Source organism: Trichogramma pretiosum, unplaced genomic scaffold (assembly GCF_000599845.2).
Source record: "Trichogramma pretiosum strain Unisexual culture from Peru unplaced genomic scaffold, Tpre_2.0 scaffold48, whole genome shotgun sequence".
Lineage (NCBI taxonomy): Eukaryota > Metazoa > Arthropoda > Insecta > Hymenoptera > Trichogrammatidae > Trichogramma > Trichogramma pretiosum.
In genome coordinates this window covers 989,230-1,006,507 of record NW_019641228.1, presented here as the reverse complement: position 1 = coordinate 1,006,507, position 17,278 = coordinate 989,230, and the positions used below count along the sequence as shown (strand labels likewise).

The 17,278-nt window shown below is 44.0% G+C and overlaps 1 protein-coding gene across 1 annotated transcript; it reads right to left on the bottom strand.

Moving 5' to 3' along the window:
• Positions 1-196: 196 nt before the first annotated feature.
• On the bottom strand, positions 197-16,696 carry LOC106648118 (collagen alpha-1(III) chain-like). The gene is given in 7 exon segments (XM_023458325.1): positions 197-200; positions 290-525; positions 1,388-1,828; positions 2,892-3,034; positions 3,970-4,572; positions 14,857-14,980; positions 16,562-16,696. Coding segments are annotated over 7 exon segments (1,686 nt in total).
• Positions 16,697-17,278: the final 582 nt, after the last annotated feature.

Sequence of the window (17,278 nt, the reverse complement as noted above, 5' to 3'; positions counted from 1 at the left end):
CTATCGTAATTAGGTGCATATAGGGAGGAGGAAGAAATAAAAGGTATGAATTATATCAACATGTCACTCTTAAACCTATGTACCAAATTACAATTAGTTGACTAAAAAGTTAATAAAACAGATTCGCACATGCATTATTCATGTAAATTCGCTCGCGCAGTCAACAATCGCTCGTAAAGTAGTCTCTCATGATAAACTAGCTGCAACAGAAACAAGAGACAATGTCGTAAATGCATAAATTGGCTCGGATCTGTTTATCGTAAATACGTATAGGATAATAGGGACTCACCATTTGGCTACGTTGAAAGGTCTGCAGGAGTTGGAAGGCTGATCGTAGGCGTAACCCGTCTGGCAGTTGATGAGCTGCGGCCGGCGATTTCTACAGACGACGACGCTCGAGCAGCTCTCGGTGAGCCGGTGCAGCTCGCCGTTCTCGCAGGGGGCCTTGGCGTACTCCTGGGGAATCGTGTGGAAGACCTCCCACGGGCCGGCGGGTATCATGGTGGTCGAGACCTCGGCGACGTCCTCGTCGAGCTCGACCTCGCTCCTATCCTGAATGATGGCGGCTTGTTGGGCCGTTTGCAGGGCTACCTGCTGCTGCTCCTTTGGTCGGCAAAAAGAATTTCGTTTTCGTTACGTGTATAATTTTGGCGAGTTTCGGGCGACCGTATCATTAGGAACGGAGCCGCGCGAGCCATAAAACGGGCCGCACTCTCGATCATATACATGTATACGAGTCCGGTCTCTCGATCGTCGATTGCGGCCAGGGGGGTAGAAAGAAGGTAGGCGCGTCGAAATTCGCCGATTAAATTTACCGTACGATCGCGGGAAAAAAAGAAGAAGAGCGTCGAAATTACGAGGGATAAAGGTAATAACAAGCAGGTATACATGGCATTGTCGAGTGCGTACAGGACGAGGATGACGCAGCGACAGTGCAGCATCGAGCGAGCTCGAAAAACGACAATCGTGCGCGCGGAGCAGCTAACTGTAAAGGCAATAAAAATTAAAAAGACTCGCGAGTCGGAGCGAGCTTGGCTCGGGACCTTATGCAGTTGGCTGCAGGAGCTGCTCATCCATATACATGCCGTCCGAGTAGTATATAAATTGTAAATTCTCCGTATCATTAAGGCCGCACGAATCTGCGGAGGCTCCCTCGATGCAGCAGCTTATGAGCCTTCGTACCTACCCACGTATAAATGTATACGCGTGTTTCTCTGCCGCGGATGCGAGTCCCTTCCCTTCTCTCTCTCTCTCTCTCTCTCTCTCTCTCTCTCGCTCCGATTGCGCCTTTGCTCGTGCAACGACAACGCGTAGCGATATAACATGTATTTTATATGTATTATTATATGCGAAAGGGAGACGAGGACTCGAGCGCGACAAAAGTTACCGTTGCTTATTGCGTTATATGACGTACCTGAAGCTCCTGCTGAAGGTCCGAGTGCAGCTGCGCCTGCCTCTGCTGCCAGAACTCGCTGGGTCGGCCTCTGTTGAAGAACGTGTTGCTGGGCTGCACCTGCTGCTGCTGGTACGGGTTGATGGGTGCGGGCAGGTCCGGCTGGTTCGGCTCGTAAGGGGGGTTCGGGTTTACCTCCTCGGGGATACTGTTGTTTCCACCGTCGCTGCCACCGCCGGGTTGCTGTTGGCCGGGATAGCCGCCGCCGCCCCCTTGGTTATTGTTGTTGTTGTTGTTGTTGTTGTTGTTACCTCCTTGCGGGGGTGGGCTGGGTCTGGGTGGTCGAGTGGGTGCCTCGGTGGTGGTCGGTGGTGGTCTGGGGGTCGCTAGTCCTTTGCAATCGACCTTCTCCTGATAATCGCAGATCTGATTCTCCTGCGAAACGAGAAAAGCGACGATCGGTTCAATGACCGGCTACGTGTTGCGCCGACAATGGTGGTCTTGAGGTTATTTGAGGCCCAGCGAGCAGGTGCCATATTTCTTTTCCCTCTTTTTCTCTCTCTCTCTCTCTCTTCGCGGGCACTGAACTCGTTCGGGAGGGAACATTTGTTGGACCTTGTTCGGGCTTCGAAAGTAACAACTTGGGTTGTCGGCGATCGTGTGCGCGCACATCCTCCAATTAGTACTCCATTGCCGGGACGTACAATAAAAGCTTCGTCTATTTTTCCTCTGCGTCTAGTACTCGATCGTAGAGTCGCGAATAATAAAGACGTCCCTTTTACCTCTCTATGTACGTGCTTTTATGGATGCGTATACGCTCACCGACGGGCTCGCGAATTTATATCATGCTCGGATATACTCGTCGATTCGAGGCCATTACCGTACTTCGAGCTCGTGCTTCGACTTATACGAGCGGAATCGGTGCTAGTCCGGCCCGACTATCCATTTATTCCTTTTCGAATTACATCGTTTGCATTTCAATATTCCGTAATGCCGCGCGTATCGTCCAAACAGCTTCGAGACTAGCGCCATAAAAAGTAGCAACAGCAGCAGCTCTTTTACCCCGTTGCAGCTCTTATTAGATTATCCTTTCTTATTCTTTCTTCGCTCTTTCGTTCGCTGATCGATTTTTTTTTCTCCCTCGCCGAGATAATATCCGCCGGTGCGTCTGTGTACTCGCGGCGCGAGTACCAAAAGCGATACGCGTTGAGCTTGATACGGACTTTTATGTCGCTTTAGTGGCGACCAATACGCGCAATCTTCTTTTTAAGGATGATACTAGTATAGGCACACTATTGCGCGATCTGCTAATTGGAACGAATCGATAGGAAACTTTATTGCCATTTTTTACCATTGAAGGAAGAAATAAAGCTTCGCTTCCATCCCCTCGTAAAAGTGCATATTAAATTCGCGAAAGCAATTAATTATTGCTTTAGGTTTTTGCGACGGCATATTGAATAAAAAAATAATTAAAGCCGCACCACGATCTTGTACTCACCTCGCTGTAAACTAGGCCCTCGGGACAATTGAATTTGATGGGCTGACCATTGACGCAGACGTAGAACTCGGAGCAATTGCTGGAGCTGCGGTAGCGGCCGTTCGGATCTGGGCAGCGCTTCGAGTTGTTTGGCAAGGATGGCCCTGCAACATCATTAGTGCGCGCGCACGGCACGCACATACGAGCGTAAGCCAGCTGCCCCCGAAAAAGGACGGAGAAAAAAAGCAAGAGCCGCTGCGCTCGTCTCGCGTCTTTATATACATTCTTTTTCTCGCCTCGTGCGAGAGGACCAACGCGAATATATGTATGCGCGCTCGCGGTGAGATGACCACAAAAAAGAAAAACGACGCCGAGTCCATATAGCGGGGGGTTCTTAAATTTCGCTATGCTCCAAGCGAGCGGCCGAGCGAGCCCAGCGATTGGACAAGATTTATCGAGGCAGCAGCAGCGAGAGAGGCTCGTTAGTCCTGCAGGACTTTACTCCTCGATCACCCCGAACAGGTCACAGAGCAAAAAATTCGTCTTTTATTGCGCGGCTATTCACGTGCAGATCGGAATATTCTGTTTTCGTGCTCGAACGTAGGTATTTGCTTTATTTTTTTTCAACGCGCCGCGCTTTATTCAAATATGAAAAACGATTCCTCTTTGTTAGTCGGTGCTCGCGTCGCTTGCTCGTTAGCAGCCGTGATTAATAATCAGATCGTGCTGCTCGCAAGGGTCATTTCGATATCGAGATCGTTACTCGAGCACATCGGCAGCGAGACGTCGCTCGGCCAACGACGACTGCGACATCGTTTTGTCTTTATTTTATCGCGAAACCGCTCGAAAACGTTGTCGAGACGATCGTGTCGTGCAACAACACGGCCCCGAGTATTTTCTTTCTCTTTCCCTCTATCTTATCCATTCGCATGATATGCAAATCTCAAGAGCAAGCACGTAGCGGACAATATGCGGCCAGCAAAACTTGTCACTCCTCGCGGTGGTAATTACATTAACACATTTGCATGCGGCGCTCGCGAGAGCCTCTCGTCGCGTTAATGGAAGGCCAACAGAATAAACAGAAATCAACAGCACTTACTCTGCGACGGCTTGGGCCTGTTGCCGCAATTCACGTTGTACGGGAAGTCGCAGTACTGGCGCTTCTCGTTGAACAGCAGTCCGCTCGGGCATTTCTGCTCGATGGCCACGTCGTCCCAGCAGTTGATGTAGCTGCCGCAGCTCTTGGAGCTGGGGAACTGGCCGCGATCGGCCAGACAGCCCGGGGGTCTCTGGGGCTTGCTGGGCTTGCCCGGCAGCGGTCGGGGGATCTCGTTGTCGCCTCCGTCGCCGCCCGAGCCTCCGGAACCACCGGAACCAGGGGAGCCGCCAGAACCGCCGGATCCACCCGAACCTCCAGAACCAGGGGAACCGCCGGATCCACCCGAACCTCCGGAACCGCCGGCTCCACCACTGCCTCCGTCACCACCTTGACCGGGGTAACCGCCCTGACCGCCTCCACCTGCGCCTCCCGTTCCACCTTGGCCGGGATAACCGCCGCCACCGCCTTGCTGGCCTGGATATCCGCCCTGGCCTGGGTAGCCGCCCTGTTGTCCTCCGTATTGTCGAGACTCGACGTGAGCAACGGGAACTACGTTACCGTAGTTCGATGGAGGTTCCCAAATAAAAGCCTCTGCTACAGGTGCTGCGAAACATTTTTAAATGGCATATCGAGCATTGAAAAATATAAGTAATTTAATAAAAGACTTTCAATTATTTTGCTATAGCCAAGAAAATCTTTTCTTCGTGTTATAAATATTTTTATAATTAATTTCAATAGAGAGGATAACTAGATTAAAAGTACTCGAAATAAATGAAAAGCGTTCAGAGGATGAAACAATCTCAACAACGCGTATAGCGGTAAACGAAAAAAGGAAAAAATGGCATCAAGGCTAAGTCGTGCATTAGTTGTAGACCCGAGCTTCCGATAAAGGCGAACAAGCGGCGGCGATCCGGTACGCTTCGACTGACTGGCCGCGGCCTGATTAGCATTGAATAGAGCCCAGCGCTCGAACAGTACTACATAAAGCTCCGCTAACGAAACGTTGCCGCGTACATACGCGCCGACCAGAAGCTACTACTTGACAGCGTGTACTAAAGCAACTCGACAAGAAAGGACCGTTAAATTTTCACCGTATTTCAGCTCTAGCAACTCCAAGCGGAGAAGAAAAAATTGACTTCGAATTGCGCGCGCGCGTGGCTTTTACTCGGGGAGCTTTTCGCGCATAGCAGCGGCAAAGCGGCAAAGTATATAGACACTTACCTTCCTGGCGTCGAAGCTGTCTTCCTCGGCCGCGCTTTGGCCCGCGGGCCGACACCACCACGAACAGACACAACGCGATCACGAACAACTTCATAGCGACTCGCGTTATCCTTTTCTGCTTCTTATTTCTTCTTCTCTATGTCCTCTCGAAGCAGCTCCAAAATCCAAAACCAATGTGCCGAAGAGTCGCACTACCGTACTTTTATATAGACTAGGCTGCTCGAAAAAAGCTGACTCGCGAATCGGACAGAGAGTCCTCGGGGGATTCTCAGTTCAACGGCTCGACCGAAGATGTGCGGTCCATGGGTCTGACCCAGGGCTTACATAGGGCTGCCCCCACCCTCGGGGCTCCGTGCTCGCGTCCAATGCAGAAGCAGCTTCTTCGTATCCTGCGATTCTTTGCCCCGGCTCCAAGCTCCTCTTCTCTTCCTCTCTTTCTCTTTCCTCTCTTTCTCTTCGTCTCTCTTTCTCTCTGGACCAAAAAAAATATCGGCACACACACACACGTACACGCACACATTGCAACGAGATGCACACGCGCTCGGGCGAATGCACACCAACACGATGATAGCGACGAGGTATCCTTTACGCGGATTATCGAAGGTCGAGGCCATCCTAGCTAGTGGTACGAGGCTTTCTGCCATGTAACCAGAGGGACATTAACAAATCTCGACTGTGCGTGCGCGAAATGTTATTGTAATAACCGGTACGACGTCGCGCCTCGTATCGCCATAATCATTACGCCGCGTTATACGGGCATATATTTATTCGCGGACACTGCAGGCTCGGGTCTAAGCTTGCATTTTATACTTTACACCTATTTATTCGCTTTGCGCTGCTGCCATAGTGGTAGCGTAAATTAGGCATTTCGCGCGAGACTAGTCGCGGCTTGTTATGCGATCGTAGCTGTCATTCCATCGCAACGCAGGCAGATTTTCTCATTGGAATTTTTATTGTCGAGGTGATAATTACATGCAATTGCCACATTGCTTTTGAATGCTCGCTTCGTTTACTTTTTTTTTAAAGATCAATCTAACTCTCGAGTCGTCTCGCTCTGCTCCGAAGCAGTTTATATTTTTCTTCGCCGGAATAGACCCTCGTGCGAGTGAATGATTCATGATTTTATAGTTGCGTGCGAGCGCACGAAAGGGCACGATAACATAGCGCACGTATAGATTCGTATTAAATAACGTCGGAACGCGTCGACTGATTTGAGATGGTTGGGGCGCGCATACCGATGATTCAGCGAATGTAAGCTTTGACTGATTACACGCAAAGTTATGAAATTTTTTCTTACGTGCAGTGTCAAAAATACACGATTTTTTCGCAGCTGTCAAGCCAGGAGAGAAAATCGAGGCCTCTATAGCGATGTTCGCTCGAGTGCGCACAAGCACACCTCGAGAATTTTGGGCTTCCTCTCTTGAATGCACGGCTCCGGTGGATGAAAAAACACGTTGTCGTTTCTGTAATTCTCGCGTGTAATCTGCTTACAAGGTACATTTGCAGCCGCGACGCGCTACGAGAGGCAGGCAGGCGTAAATCATCGCGCATTTTAAATATAAACCGAACGGCGATGACATCATTATCTCGTGTCAAAATTGTAATACCTTGCTTCCGTGCGTAATACCTCGTATACTCTCGTAAAATCAAAGCGAAAAAGGACAAATTAATTAAAAAAGGAATAATGGCACGCGATTAAAGCGCTATCTTGCTCGCGATCAGCCGCGTAAATTGGCGAAAAATTTCACGGCGTTACGATCGCTATGCATGTACGTATGCACCTTATCGTGGTCGCTATACGTCGGCGCTCCGCGATCATTATCGCGGGTGCTTTTAAACGTATCAAAGCTTTCGGTGGCTCGCGCCGAACGGGTGGTTAGCGCGTAAGGGACTGATTTATATCGTCGCGGTCTTTGCAGTGCTCTGAACGCACAAAAGCAGGAATGAGGGGAAAAATGCGAAGAAGCCTCGCTGTTTCGTCGAGCGTACTTACACGAGAGAGAACGCGTCGTAGGAACGAGAGGTGTTTACAAATACATTATTATAAAGTACTTGGGCGCGCTATATATAGGTGTATGCGCTGCGTATCTGCGTACATCTGAAAAAGGAGCTGCAAAACGATCGCGAATAGTCACCGCCCGTGTTGTCGACGACGACGTTGCCTCTCGACTTTAATATCGAACCATTTCGCATCGTAATATCGTAAAATTCCAGCCCCGGCGAGCCGTAGGCCTGCGTGGAATGTGGTTGAAAATCTTTTTATTACGGCGTCGATTACAATTATTTAATTTGCGAATTTTCGTCTATTATGTCGACCATTGCCGCCGCTCGGTGTACTTTATACATGCATGAAATATGTTTCCTCGGAATTCGCTCGGATAATTTCTTATCTCTTGCGGTTCGCGAAAAAACCCCGAGAGAGCAGAGGAAGAAGAATTCTCGGGTATACATGCAGTCGACGAACGACGTTTTATCGGCCGGGGTATTCAACGATACGACCGAAACGTTCCTGACTTATATTAGTTTTGAAAATAAAATCTTTCTCCAGCTGACGCTGAGTATAAAAATGCCGTAAGGCGTTTAAATATGTCCATCAAAGGTGCATGCGACAAAACGCTAATTTTGATAAAACTGAAAATTCGCAAAAATATAGGTCAGCAACCTCTCTGTCCGTCTTCCTCTCTCTCTCTTGCGCAGGGGTCGGAGGCTCGTACATAAAAATCCAATCCGAGTCGCAAGGAGCACTCTCGATACGCGACATTAAAAAAAAGGCGTATTCTTATCGAAAAGGCGCGAAGAAGCAGCTCGGAAGTGGCGCGTGCTTGCTGCACATGCACGACGCCGCACATACGCTCAACGCACAGTACAAACACGGCGCGTTCCGTTATAGAGCGAAAGAGTACATTCCCGGAGGAAAGCAGAGAAAGAGAAAGAAAGAAAGAAAGAAAGAAAAAAAAAGTAAAGTAAAGCTCCTTGACTGTGGGACTGATGGAGCAGCATACATTAACGGCTTATAACCGTACATGCCAAATCAGTCGGGTTATAATGCGCCTTCCTGTAATGTATGCGTATTAAAAAAATAAGCGCGTCGATTCGGCGCGGTTTTGCGGCTCGCGCCACGGCCCAACTATATCCTACAGAGCTGCCGAATCGAGGGTCAAGGTCTTGAGCCAACTGCATTTCCAACTCGAGCGATCGCTGTGCGCCTCGTCGTACATTATATTACGTGTCCTTGCTCTTGAGAGACTGACTAAGTGAATGCGAGAGCCGTGCACCGAAAGATCGAAGCAGTGATCCTTGCCTGGCTCCTTTGGGCAGATATGCAGCTGCTCGCATGGCTCACCCTTGCACGGCGAGTCGACGCAACGATCGAGTCATCGAACGGCCAGAGTCGAGCAAACCCATCCCGTGATGCAGCAGTCTTCTTTTTTGGACTCGCCAGCGGAATGCTGTTATACAATCGCTCCGAGTCATTGTTTCAATCTCTCTCTTTCTCTCGCTCTCTTGAGAAAAAAAAAGAAGAGCTAAAAAATACGGTTAACTAATGATTCGCTCTTGTGCCTCCCGCACGCGATCATCGAGCAGCAGCCAGGCCGCGACTAAATAATAATGACCGACTAACATCGACTTGTTCTACTGCTCAGTAGCTGCTATATATAATACTACGAACTTATATTTGCTCACGTGCGTGCCTAGGTGCGCTTGATCGAAACGATCTTACGCCCCCTGGAGCTAAGCTTCGGCGCAGCGCACGTGCAGCCACTTTTGATTCACCTTAACAATACGTTACATTTTTCTTTCGCAATACCGTGACTGGACACTTGAAACATTAAATATGTTGTTCGGCAAGCGCACTGAGCTACAAAACTGATGGGTTAATAATTTCTTTGGCAATAGGTGAAACATGTTTCTCTACGGGCTCGATGTACACATACGCACGAGTTCTATCAGTTATCTCGAAGAATTTCAAGTTTTCCGTATAGACGATTAAAAATGTCTCGACTACTGATTTATTTTTAATCGACGTCGTAATTCAATAAGCGACGTCGAGTTGTATCTCCGCTCGCAGTATATAGAAGCCGAGAGCGGAACACAACTTCGAGTCGGTGCTATTTTCGTTGCGTACGTGCAACAACAAACGTTTTAGCTACCCTTAATTAATAGCCTCTCAAAGTCGCCTTTATTATTGTATATATAATGGCTGCGAGAGATTTTATATACACGTAGGTACGCGCGTGTGCCTTATCGAGAACCAGTTGCCGTATACGTCGCGCGCATACGAGAGCTTTGATTAATTTTTCCGCCTGGCGAATCCGTGCATAGATTGCGCCGATTGGGAGCTTTTTTCAAGTATTTTCTGCTCGCTGGACAACGGTGGCTGCGGCGGCGGCACGCGATACATCGTCGAGACGATATATTGCCTGTATCGAGAGCACTAACAGTTTTCTTTCAACTTAATCAGCCGCTGAGCAAATTTCTTTCCTTTAATTCTGGCCTTGCCGATTTAACTTTTGTTTCTGCGACCCATATCGCGAAAGTGATAATTGGATACAAGTTTCTCAAGACGATAGTTCAATGTCGCAAGTAGACGATTACGTATCCGAAAGAGTTGGAAATAAATAAACAATTCACCAATGGGTCAAATCTAATGGTCTGAATTAGGAATCATATTGAAGTGAAATTATATGCAAAGTCTTGATTAACGAAACCAACTTATTTTTCCTCTTCTTTGAAGCGAGGCGTTGTCTACTGCTCTTTCGTTGCCACGACCAATTCATTGAGATTTCCTCTTTTAATTTTATTTGCTATTACCTGTTAGGCAATCGAAGATGGAGGAAAATCGAACTGAAAAAATGGGAAGAATTTACTCGTCCAGGATTATTAAAACTCATTGGTGAGCCAAAGCCGATCCTTTCGCTCGAGATCGAAGCCATAACGACACTTTGAAACTAATCGAGTTTTCGGAACGAGCGTTTTGCGCGCCAACAGCAGCATCCGCGCTAAGTGCGATCGTTTCATTAGCATAGAAAAAATTTTTCACTGATTTTAATCTGTATAAGTTGAAGATACAACGTGGTATGGCCTCGTAATCGTAAACTAGGTAATGTTATTGCTCGGGATTTATACCACTGGGTAATTCTCTCCTTTCGCTTCTTTTTCTCTTTCTCTCCCCTGAAATGGTGTGAAAATGGCCTTTGTTATATCCTATACATATTCATGTTCTTTCAAATTCATCAGGCTCATTGTAGCATGTGCAGTATAGCCAAGCAGCTTAAACGCATATGTGTATTCTTGCCGAGTCAATGAACCACCGACGACGAAAAAAAAGCCAAACATAATGTGGAAATTCATGACCGCGCTGTGCATGTGTGACGTTATCGATACAATGTAAAAAGACGAGCCGAGCGCACATTTAAGAGGAAGAAATATAAATCAGCCGTGGGCGAGGGACTGCGTGCGAGAGCACACACGTGTATGCGCGCGGACGTTTGTATTTGCATTCGCACTCCAAAGTGGCAAAAAGTTTTCAACTTACAGCTTATGCAGTATCTTTTTGTTTGAATGGTTTTTGCCGAGCTGTCTTTTCTTTTTCTTCTATAATTTAGTCGCTAGGCTGTCGCGTGTGATTTGTCGTTTGTAACTTAATTGTAAATCATGTGTCAATGAGAGATTCATCGATGGTACACCCGTTTTATTGGTGGGTATGGAAGCTTATCAAGATCTGTAAAAAACAAAAATTATGACTTGGATAACTGCAATCTATCCTTTCGTAAGAGAATTATATAATCTACTGTTGATCACCGTTAAAAAACGAAATATTTTATAATTGAAAATACAAGAAATGTCGATTTGTGAAAAACTCGGGATAGGTAAGAATTATTCAACACCAACTAATCGCCTACTATCTTCAAGCTTCGAATTCGAGTCTGTAACCGGAAATACATAATAGTCGATAATAGACAAGTCGATAAGCAAAGATACATGCAGTCCATTAGTTGTGCGAAATGGAGCATCGAACGGAGTAAATAAGCATCGAACGCGGCTGTTGGTTGGCTCCGATGTGGCTGTTGCGTGTGTGCCGTAGCTCACAAACACCCTTGACTCGCTGGCTTATAGCAGAGCAGTATTGTACTCGTTATTGCCGAGTCCTACAGCATACGCTACACTCGCACAAAGGATTCTGCTACTTTACGGTGTTCTCCTTAGCTCCATAGGTATGCCTCTTTGCACATGCTCGAGATTGGCTGCTATGCGAGCCGGCGATCCGCTCACAATAGTCCGCTATTCTTATTATTTTTCTCGAGCCCGTACATGAGCTCGCACGTGCATATAAAGCTCGCCCTGGTAATTATCCCGCTGCTGCTGCGCAGCTACTGGTTTTTCATGCGGTATAAATCGGCTCGTCGTAAAAAATTCCTTGGTCCTTTTTTGCGGATGCGGACGCGATATCGGCCGATTCGATCCACTAGAGCACAGGCAGAGAAAGAAAGAGAGAAAGAGAGAGAGAGAGAGAGACAGAAAACGCGTGTATATGTGCATAAGCATGCAGTACAGCAGCCAAGGTCAAGGTAGACACGAAAGCTTCGCTCTTCTTTTTCTTTCATTTCTTCATTTTTCTATTTTTCTCTCTTTGGAGTGACTCTTTAGGTACACTCCGCGCGTAGGCGATTGTGTAGTGCATCTTCTCTTTGACCACGTACGGCTTTTACTCTCTTTCGGCGTTACTAATCTGAAATGATTGTTATGGCGCCGCTCCATAGCAATAGTCCGCTTTGCATGACGCGTTCGCAATTTATGCATTTCTTGCTCTTGAGCTTTATTTTTTACTGAAATGATATATTCTATGCACAAATAATAAATTATTTTTTGCGCTCGAGGATGTAGATGTAGTAGCAGATTGGAAAATGCCCCACGCAACATTATGATAAAGCAGTATTAATTTTAGTATGCTGTTTTCAATCAAATTGACAAAAATGTGCGATAATGTAAGTCGAGTCTTAAATTAATTTCACAGGGTGAGTTTTATTGTTTCTCCTTGAAAATGAGTATTGGATTTTTCTCGAATTATTTCGATGTTTCAATCGACGTCAAGCCCTCAGTCAATTGATCGGTCGATATAAATTTCAAAAAATACTACTTCAAATTCATATTTATTCTTGCTCGCAGTACACATCTAATCGAGTTAATTTTACCGACCTTAGCGATAAAGATAATAAGCTCCCGTACGAGAATATATACTGCATCGATGCGCCGTTCGGTTCGCTACTACAGCTCGGCCAAACGAGTTCCCGATACAGAGGCGTCGTACGCTCCGAAGCTTTCTTCCCAACGGAAACGTTGGAAATTGTATATATATTACATTATTAGGCCCGATTGGAATGGGAGGCTCGGCGCGTCGCAGCCAGGCTTTTCTGTTATTACAATATTCGTGCATGTGAAATGAAGCGCGTTCGCAGTCCGTTTTATAGGCTGCCGAGCGAGCGAGCGAGAAAGAGGAGGAAGATGGTCGCTTTTGTACGTATGCGATAATTATAATTAACAGAGACTGCGAGAAAGATGATATATACATAGATATAGAATTTCCCGCTAACGAGTAGCTGCGTACGTGGCCGCGCGCGTCAAATGTAATCCTGAATTACTGAAGAATTTGCATTTAAGGCTCGATAAAGTCGCGGGCATTTATTTTTCACGGCTCGATGTTTTCATATCTAAATTTTCCTCTTTCTGCGTAAGCTCGTATACGTGCACGCATACATACATACATACATATATAGTATATATCATAATCTCGGCGTTGGTAATAAACGGCCCCGCGCGAGGGTATATTACTTTTTATTTCTAATAAATCTCCCGACTGCGCGAAGAGATAGGCGCGTGCGTAGCTTTATATACGTAACGAAGACGCGCGCGAGCCTACCTATATAGTTGCTTTGATTTACGCGCGAGTGACTATCGCGTCCTAATGTCTTTATTTTGTAAAACATCTGTGACGGATATACATTTACATTTAAATCGATACAATTAAAGATCTCTTCCTTCTTCTCGTTATATATCTATACGTACGTATGTATGTAGGTATGTGTATCGCGAATGCCTTGTATACATTCACATGCATTCAGGAGCACTCGCGTATACGCGATCGCGAGCGTATTCTCGTTGAATCGGAAATTTCAATCGTTTTTTCGTGTTGCTCCTGTGCTCTGCTCTCGGCTGCGTCCCTCTTAACACTGTTTGCGCGCAGTCGAGGAAAACAAAACACCACCCTGTATAGTACCACTGGCAGAATAATTGCGTGCGCGTCCCATAAATCGCTGGCTATGTGTGTGCGAGCCTGTGTATGCGCTCGAGCGCAGCGGACGAGACTTAAAATCGCCGAAAGAAAAGGAAGAGAAAAAAATGTCGAGCGCAAACTGCGTAAACTGGCGACAAGTGACCTTAACAAAAATTCTATCGGGAGGAAGGTACATCTCATTAAAGAGGCTGCGAGTAAACGCGCGGCGCTTTATACTTGACGAAAAGAAGCAGAGTAAGCTCGAGCCGCTCTTGGATCGGAGGGGTTGATGCTGTATAAAATGTTCAAAGTGCCCGTATACCCGAGCGCACGTGAATATGGCGAGCCGACAGCTTCTCCGGACGGCTTGCCGTTTCTGTCTTTCTTTTCCGTTGTTTCTTTTACTACATAATAGCTTTGACCGGCTCATTTTATACAGGGGGTGTGCAATTAATTTCCATCATTGGATCTTTTACGATTATTATACTCACTTTTAATAGTGTTTAAATAGTTATTTTTAACGCATTGGCATGCAATCATTTATTGTATTGGCATTTTTTTAAAAATTTCGAAACTCGAGTTTTTTTTTCGATCAATATTCTTTTTTACTTTTATATACGATAGAATTTTGTTGAACTTATTAAAAATACGAAAAATTGGTATGTGTAACATACGTCAAATTTTCATAAAATTCAAAAAAATGGTATGCGCTTCTTTTGTTTTATTGCAATTACTACTTTAGATGCGCGCTTTGTATAAGATGAACTCAATAGAATGATTTTTTAAAATCTATACGACCATCAAATGAAAAATTTATGTTTGATCTAAGGTTGACTAAAAAAACATCAGTTTCCAGTGGGTCTGTTTTAGTCCTTTACGAGAGTTGTTTTATGACGCACTAAATATCTTATTTGGGACTTTTTAAAAATAAAATTTAACAGTCCTTTATCAAAAGAGACATTTACATGAAATACTGTGAATTTTTTTTCAGCAGTCGACTGTACATATCATACCCACTCGAATCAGAAATTTTTTTATCGTGAATTAACGGCAGGTAGATCTTTGTTGCGCCGGATGCACTCCTCTCTCTATCTCTCTTTCCCTTTCTCTTTCTTCTTGCGGGTAGAGTCTTGGGGAATTCCAACAGGTTCATTGCTGATGAAGGACCAGCAGACCAAAATATAAATCTCATGAATTTCGGCATTACAGATCGCATTTTATCATTATTTTCTTCGATTCTAAATCGTTTGATATATCTACATATTCCTCAAGCTCGACGTAACCAAGAGCTTGTGAAACCATCTAATTATTTAAAAAAATGTAAATAACTTTACTCGAACATGCAAGGAATTAATTCGATTCTTTAATCAATTTTTTTTCTACAAAAACTTTACTGCGTCTGTTTACAGTTATTACTAATTTGCCGCTGTGAAAGTAAGATTTTCCTCTTTTTACTTTAATAGTGTCACCAATTTTGACAGGAATTTTGATATGCTTATTCCATAAATCTAGTCTTATCTGCAACATAAAACAAAATTAAAATATATTATCATCTCTAAGAAAATATAAAAAAAAACAAAACAATAATTTGAAAAATTTCCAAAAGTAATGTATACAGTGAAATCTCTCTATAGTGGACATCCAAAACCGTGTAGTGGAAACCTGGAAAACTGTCCGCTATTAGGAAGTGTCCGCTATTCGGAAGAATACGAAGTGGGGAAATATGAAAAACTAGCGGTACCCGTCGTGGCTTCGCTCACGTTAAATTTCAAAGAGTAGGAGAATATTTATAAAAACAAAATAATATTTTAGCCTTTTTATGCAAAAAGACATTCAGGAATATATTTAAAAAAGTGCTTGAGGGTAGGACAATTAAGAATGACAGAAGATTTGAAGTAAGCAACGTTCATCGCACGACAACAACTTTCTTTGCGTATGAAAGGGAAATTTAAACAAAGCCTTTTAACGATTAAACTGAAGAATCCTGGATTAACTTTTTTAAAAATTGTTGAATATCACCAATGAGCGATGAGCGATGAGCATTGAGTGTGAGGGTGCGATGAGAGTGGGGGAGCGGGTGAGTGTGTGCGAAGTGATAAAAAACGAAAAAAATTCAAAAGTCAAAAACAAAAAAAGAAAAATGTATTCTAAGATCGTAGAAACCTTCACAGTGGTATAGTAAATGTATGGTAAAAATTTTAAAACGATAGTACGGGTAGTTTTTAAGAACATAAAATACAAACAGACGTCGTTTCTGCTTTATATATATAGAAGAAGGACATTTTTAACTATATCTTTTTTTTCATCCCCTACGGAAAAAAAATTGTTCAAGAAAGAGTAAAGGTAGATATTAAAACTATCAAATTAAATTGTAAAATGTAATAAAATGTAAAGTCACTAACGATTTCGGACAACCAATGCATTGAAAATGCAGCAATACGCAATTTTCTCCTGTCCTGAATGTTGAATAGTACAGAATAGAATCTTGTTTATGTGCGTTATCACGATCGTTGCACCCGCGTCCGGTGCTTACTCGGTACACCAGAATGAGAAACGAACTCAGTAATGATTTTTTCAAGAAAGTCAACTCACTGCTAATGCTATTATCGACCAAAAATGTCTGGACTTACTCGAATAAATCGTATAGCCAAGTAGTGATTTCAATCTGATATACCGAATGGACTATCCTATAGTGCACTAATTCTACATATACACCTTGACCTCCCTTGAGAAATAGTGACCTTGTTCAGACTTTAACCGAGTGCACATAGTATGCAACAGGAGCTGACCAGAATTTGATATGCGCTTTATTTAGATGGAGGCGAAAAATTATGGGATGAGTGATTCATATACCAATTGTGTAATTATTTATAGCGCTAAGGATTGTTAGTTTACATTTATGGCTCGCTTTTCTGTGGCAAAATTCACATTTTCTGATATCGCGTGGTTCTCATTGCCCTCCTACATTCATGTAATAACCTTACTCTGCGTTACCAGAAGGTGCGACTTAGGGTTATTTAAATGTTGAGCACAGAGCTATAAAATTGAGCCTTATGCCAAGAGTATCGTAAATGATTTATTCTATTTTTCAAAATTTACCATTGCATTATTGGAAGCTGGCTGTTCTTCAATGTCAACTGATTTGACACGATTTTTCCACCATTTTCCTTCTTTGCCTATAGATCTTATTATTCCAGTAACATCTGTTTCATAAACAAAGACTTTCATGTACATTTTATAATAAATATTTTCAATTGTAATAATACTATTAAACTCACCGCAAAATTTTTCCTTGCCAACTAAATAAAGTTTGAATCCCTCAAAATTATTACTCATAATTTATAAAATTTAATGTATAAAATTAAAAATTCTTATTTGTAAAAACTAAAAAAAATCTAATTTGTATACTGGAAAAAAGTAAGGCTATAAAAATAAGTAATAAAAAAGGTTATTGATACCACATAGAGTGTTATTTTGATAGTTTCACACTCTTGTAAATTACAGTCACACAAAATCAATCGTGTATATCGTGCATGCATTGCAATTCATTACTAATAGCAATCACTTCTAGATCGTGGTAACAAAGTTTAAATGTTATTTAAATTTTCGGAGAAAACTTGACGAAACTCATTTCAATTTGGTTTGGTGGTTTGGCATCGTCATTTTGGCTTATCATTTGATCCCTTCTCGTTGCGCAGTGCATTGGTATATTTTTGTTTGTCAAAAGTCAAGAAGAAGAGAGAGAGAGAGAGAGAGAGAGAGAGAGAGAGAGAGAGAGAGAGAGAGAAAGAGGAAGGGGAAGACAAGAATATTTAC